Source organism: Aspergillus pseudotamarii (assembly GCF_009193445.1).
Source record: "Aspergillus pseudotamarii strain CBS 117625 unplaced genomic scaffold BDV38scaffold_118, whole genome shotgun sequence".
Taxonomy (NCBI): domain Eukaryota; kingdom Fungi; phylum Ascomycota; class Eurotiomycetes; order Eurotiales; family Aspergillaceae; genus Aspergillus; species Aspergillus pseudotamarii.
The window spans coordinates 62,270-68,269 of record NW_022475132.1 but is presented as its reverse complement, the minus strand read 5'-3'; the positions used below and the strand labels follow the sequence as shown (position 1 = coordinate 68,269).

Below are 6,000 nucleotides of genomic sequence, written 5' to 3'. Positions count from 1 at the left end.
TGCCACTGACAGGAATTGTAGTAGTAAGATAGCTAGGCCCGCAATAAAATATTACTATTTGACTTTTCGAACGAATACAGATTTTAGCGAAATATGAGAGACTTAGCCGTGGACTCTGGCAGTGTCTGAGCTTTTGTGATGATCTACCGGTGTTTACTTGAGTTACTTATATCTCCCTTTTATGGCTCTCTTGTGTATCTATTTAACCAGTCCCTTATGCTTCACTTCGAATCCCTTTGTCGCTGCCTTCGGTATTATATTATCTCTTCCTCTTATTTACCTGTCTTACTATTATACTTACTATTATACTTCCCATTGTACTTTCTATTACTCTTTCTACTACTCTTTCTACTATTCTTCTATATCCTTATATGTCCTTTTTAAGACTATTTAAACCATGTCTGTCAATCTTGATAATATCTACTTCTACTACTAACCCCCTCCGCTTAAACTATCTCTACCCACTTTCTATTGGATACTCTATCTGACCCCTTCAGTATAACACTGCTTTTTATACTCTCTTCTACCTAAATTATCTGTTGACGCAGCGGCGACTCTCTCGATATCAGACAGGGGTTCTACCCAGTAATCTAGGACTTCTATAAGAGAAGGTAATACTTTGTACAATACGAAGATTTGTAATAAGTTTGATATTGAGTTTAAGAGACTGTCTATGGCAGGAATTACTGTGTATATATAAATAGTGTATCAGCCAAATCTGGAGAGACCCTGTAATTATATAGTTTTTAATAGAGCTGTTAGGGATATTACTTAGAATCAGAATATATTATATATTGGTAAGTAGAGTGTGAAGTAGATATATTTTATATACTTGACTAATTTTTTTACCTGATATAATCAGTAACACGGGAGCTAGTACAATCAGAGGTGAGTGCCAGTAATAACAATAAAACTCTGTCTTAATCTAGTGTCTAACAAAGTGTCTCACAAGAGTGGCCAAACCGGGAGATATATCAATTTGGTGGAGATATCTATTTTTTAGATCTAGTATCTATAATAGCAGAAGCAGAGCAGAATCTTTTAGATAGATATAGCCTACTATCTCTCTGTGCTTGGTCCTTTTTCTAATATAGTCTAGGTCTATCTATCGTTACAAAGTTATATTAAGATAGTATTCTGTTGTTACACAGCTGTAGCGAGATCAATATATATATATCTTCTCCGGCAGCTAGCTCCTATAGTATATATACTGCTTAATTATCTTCAGCCGATTTATCAGTGTCTTTCAATATATTATTACACTCTCGAGACAAATCTTGTGTTGAAATTATGAAATATAATAAAGTAAATCTGCAAAATATAAGAAATAAGATCAGGGATTATCAAGATTAAGAAGAGTACCTGGGCTATAAGGCAGTTATAGCACGAAGAGTTAAAAACAATAAATTGTTAGTTATAACAAGATCTAGTCTAATAAATAATATAGAAAGTGGAATCTTAGAAGAGATTCGATTATCTGTAGTTTCCAGTCCTAACCGTCTACTATATTTAATCAGACTCTTGAAAAGACCTCTAATATATACCCGCTCTCTCTGTTCTTAGCTGAATATAGATACCGACTCAGAACAACTGGTCTCTGTTTCTATAGTAATTACAGTCCGTGAATCTGATAAATTGATCGCGGGTACTATAACAAATTATCAAATCCGAAATTAAAATAATAGTTGGTAGGACAGCAGTAAAAGCGACAGTACTGATAATTATACAGGAGTATAGAGCTTTCCTAATAAGTAGTACTACTCTAAAGTAAAATAGCTACACGAAAGATATAAATCTGGAGTGCTACTGAGAAAAGTAATACAAAGTAACTCTACTTTAATTAAATATACTACCGAGAAATATACAAATATATTCTAAAATCTTTCTAATAGTGACAAAACCACTGCGAACAAGGCACAGGAGATCTTTGGCCGAGGGGTTCTATATATTCAACTGTATAGCTGTCGATATACTTACTCTTTTATATTCCTTCCAGAGACTGTTTACAGCGAACTACTGTTACTATCGCCGCGGGTATCTCCTGAGTATTTAATATACTCCGATAGTCGCTCTCAGAGCCAGTCTTTGCGACGAGCAACGCGTAGAAAGTATTATAAGCGATTACCTTATTTATCAGCAGAGAATCAACGTTTGATCGAGTTGAGAAGTCAACGCGGTCTGCCTTGGTGAGAAATTGTGAAACAGTTTAAATATCGGACCCAGGTATCTCTTCAGGCTCAATACTCCAAATTACACAGGGAAGCTGTGGGTGAAACTTGAGGTGGCTTGGCTCCAATTAGACGACGCACCTCAAATTCAGGTGCCAAGTACGGCTCCTATTGCACCGCTTCTCTGTTGCTCACCACCGCCTGCTGTCCTGGGGTATTTCGGTTACCGACGGGAATGGATAATAACGTTCCTGTTGGGGAATAGCGCATCGCCTTGCCAACAAAGCAAGAAAAGCAAGATGATTCGGTCACGAGACCATATGTACTTGGATGGCGAGCCTAATAGCTTACACATGAAACTCGCGAAGGCCAAGGGCAAATCGAGAAGTTACCCTTTTACAATGTTTGAGCTAGTTAATATCTATGGTTCTTTTCTAATAGTTTTAAAGGTTCCTTGATGTAACGTAATTATGTAAAACCACGGCTTGCAAATGGCCATACGAAGTGCCCTTAGTAAGGTCAGTGGTATGTGAAGTCTTTTGCCAAGGGTGCCTACGGAGGAAGAGAGTGACTAATTCCGTCTCAGCTAGTAGCTAGATAGTGTTACAGTGAAACCGTAACGACTCCAGAGTACAGCTCCAAATTTTCCATAGACCTGGCCTCTAGTCATGTGATGAATCGGCCGACCTGCCCCACCATGCCCCTCAGCTAAATATTCACTCGGACGCGGAGTTTCCTTTTCACAGGATGCACTTACTCTATTATAAAAATCAGGCCCCAGGCCATATCAATTTATCACCTGATAAACACACCAAATGCTATAAGAGAGTCAAAGGGGATTTTCATACCGGCATATCTATATTGTTTTCATCCAACTGGACCAAAAGAGAGCGTCTCCCGATATTACACTATCGAGCATCGCCATTCTGATATTGCGATAGGTTTGAAAGCCCTTGTATTTGCTTCTACGTTTCCTTCTGGGGTGGAACTTATTAACTAGTGGTAGAAGATTGTGCAGATAATACCTGTGTGCTTGATATCGAGGAAATACTTTTATGGAGGAACTGGCGCGTTTCTTACGGACGGCTCACTGGCAACAGACGGGTCACAATACATATTTCTGTGATGATCCCAGATTAGAGACTTTATGGGTTGATCTGGTCAAGGAGCTGCCAGCCTCACTGAAAGGCTACGGTCTCCAAGCGTGGAAATTAAATGGAACAACGAAGATACTAGAACCAGAAGGTTACATACAACCATTGCCTTCTATTCCTGGCGAAACGACCTCAACTGATACCAACGAGCCCCGAATCTTAGGAGGGCCTAAATTGACACCTGAATCAGGCCCAATCCCTTTTACGAGTGAAGTCATTCTCACCGGATCACTTTATTTTATAGTAGCTCTCCCCCCAAGAAAAAGTAAATGACAGGACGCTTTACATGACGTGGCGGGCTGATTGACGATTTCTCGACTTATTGACAATTCTTCAACACCTTTCAGTTGTTGAACAAATTGCCCATATCCGACTCTTGTGGAGGTTCTGGAATAAATTGTGGATAATCTGAAAACATCATCATGTCAAGGGGAGCGAATTGAGGGTACGACGAGAATATAGTTGTGTCGATCGATGTTGGTGGCACGAACTGTGGATGCTTCGACGGGCTCATTGTGTCTACAGGCGAAGGTGGTACATATTGGGGGAACAAGTACGGAAGTAAAGTTTCCATAACCTGTGCTGTAGAGTTTAAATTTTCAGTGCTTTCCTGAGAAATGTGTACTGACTGATCCGGATAACTGTCTGTGTTTGTGTTTGACTGAGATTCTGGCGAATGGAGAGAAACATTATGGTCTGGATCACGGTCCATTGAAGGAAAAGTTGTTGATTCAGCCGTCTGACAGTGGTGAATATCTTAAAAGTCATTAGTTCTGTCACAGTGGACGCAGTTTAATCACAGAAAGCTTACCACTGCCCAAGTGAAATGCTGTATTCTTATTGGAAGGCGTGCTTGAAGGTATATCATTGCGCTGATATTCCGCATTCGTCCACCCTTCTGTGTTCATCAACGAACTTTGTTGCAGCGATATGGTATCTGGCGCAGCTCGCGGCACCCCCGTGGACCAGGTTTTTGACGCCTCACACCGATCCTCGAAATCAGGCACTGTGGGCTGAGGGTGAGAAACTAGAACACGTCAGTAGGTATCAGCCATTTACCCATGTACAGAAACTGACTCCCAGATGTATCAATATCCATATCTCCTTCTCTACTCCACTGATGCTTTCTGGAACACGTACGAAACGCGACGCTATTTTCAAGATTTTCCGCATTGAAGTTACTTCTGCCTTTGTAATGGAATGGTTCTAGGGGGCCATCAGACTGTCCATTAAAATTCGGACATTCCACGTCTTCGGGCTGAACTGCAGGGGTTGATATAGAAGAATCATTGTTGATATTGGCACTTGTCTGACCCAATGATAATGCTGCGTTTTGAGGACGCGAATGCGGTGATGTGTGTACGTTCGACGACCGCTGGTTTTGGGATGCTATATCAAAATGAGTATTGTTGGTAAGAGCCAGCGTAGTGTATATAGAAGCTTACCAATAGCTGCACGTAAAGGGCTACCTTCCAGGAACTGCCAATTCTGTGTAGATCTGGACAGATGGTCGAGTTCCTTTCGTTGGTTGATCTCGATAACATTTTCACTGCTGTTTGCTCTCGTATGCTGCGATTCATGTACCGAAGCGTTTCCCCCAAGTTGTTCCGTATTAGTGCCCGCGGTAGCAGTGGGAGAGCGATGGTTCGCTGAAGAGGTACGAGCTATGTCCACTCTTCGTCTTTTATACTCGTGCGATTTATTCTCTACAAAAATAGTCAGAATGGGTCTCAAAACAGTCCAGGGCATGTTATACTCGGCGTTCCAGGCGAAGTCTTTGTCCGTTTTCTACCCTCACTGACGTTACAATAATTGTCCACTTGGAGCTTGTCTTGAAGTCGTTTAGAGACGAACTTCCCTAAACTTATTAGATTATAATCCTCCACAGTGCGCTTGATCCCACGTTCGAGGAGTTGGATGCACTTTTCTTCGACCTCGGGACGGTAGCGCCTACTATAGTAGCTAAGGAGTGTCAGTGTTGGCATAACGAAAAGATAGATAAACATACGTTGCTTCATGCACATCTAAGGGCAAAGCAGCAAGATACCCATCACCGCCAAGGTTGCTAGCCCAAATCGCATAGTTGCGTCCTTCCTGGATAGCGTCCTCAAGTCGTTCAGCATCTGTTTTGTACTCTTTATCGACGGATGGATATTGGCGTTGAATTACTTCGACAAGTAAGCTTGACCCGCGCTTGTGCCATTTTTTACCTGTATGATAGCCATGATCAACGGCACTCCGGAACATGTTCAACTTTTCAAATCGGCTTTTGATTCTGTTAACCTCCACTTCACTTTCCCTTTGTTTCAGTATACCAATAGCTAGACCCCAGTGGTAGTCTGTTGAGCCTTTGGATCCCTCTTTAAAAAACTCCTCAGAGTTCCTCCTCCATTTCTCAAATGTCTTCTTCAAGGTGTCAGTGATCACAATCTGGGGCGGTGATCTGACAATATTGCCGTTTTTTGGATGTATAGTGGCCGCGGACTTCGTGCTCTCCCCCGAATTTCCAGATGCAAAGAAGCTAGTGAGTAATGTCTTTTGGGTACTAGGAAGATTGCTGATACGACTCTGCAACGTCTCCTTAGGAACTGTTTTGTTCTTCTCTAAAAACTGGAGCAAATTGCGTAAAATTTCGTCAAACTCAGTGAGTGCAGTATTGCTATTGTTCGATGGCGACT

At 41.3% G+C, this 6,000-nt stretch overlaps 2 protein-coding genes across 2 annotated transcripts; one reads left to right on the top strand and one right to left on the bottom strand.

The window, feature by feature from the left end:
• Positions 1–2,659: 2,659 nt before the first annotated feature.
• On the top strand, positions 2,660–3,308 carry BDV38DRAFT_276106 (uncharacterized protein; the record flags this gene model as incomplete). The annotated part of the gene is made up of 5 exons (XM_032058150.1): positions 2,660–2,693; positions 2,822–2,838; positions 2,877–2,899; positions 2,943–3,109; positions 3,175–3,308. The coding sequence occupies 5 exons, from the start codon at positions 2,660–2,662 to the stop codon at positions 3,306–3,308; spliced, it is 375 nt and encodes a 124-aa protein (XP_031907329.1).
• Positions 3,309–3,665: 357 nt separating this feature from the next.
• Positions 3,666–4,090, bottom strand: BDV38DRAFT_276105 (uncharacterized protein; the record flags this gene model as incomplete). Its single annotated transcript, XM_032058149.1, has 2 exons — positions 3,666–3,841; positions 3,952–4,090. The coding sequence occupies 2 exons, from the start codon at positions 4,088–4,090 to the stop codon at positions 3,666–3,668; spliced, it is 315 nt and encodes a 104-aa protein (XP_031907328.1).
• Between the last annotated feature and the right edge of the window lie 1,910 nt (positions 4,091–6,000).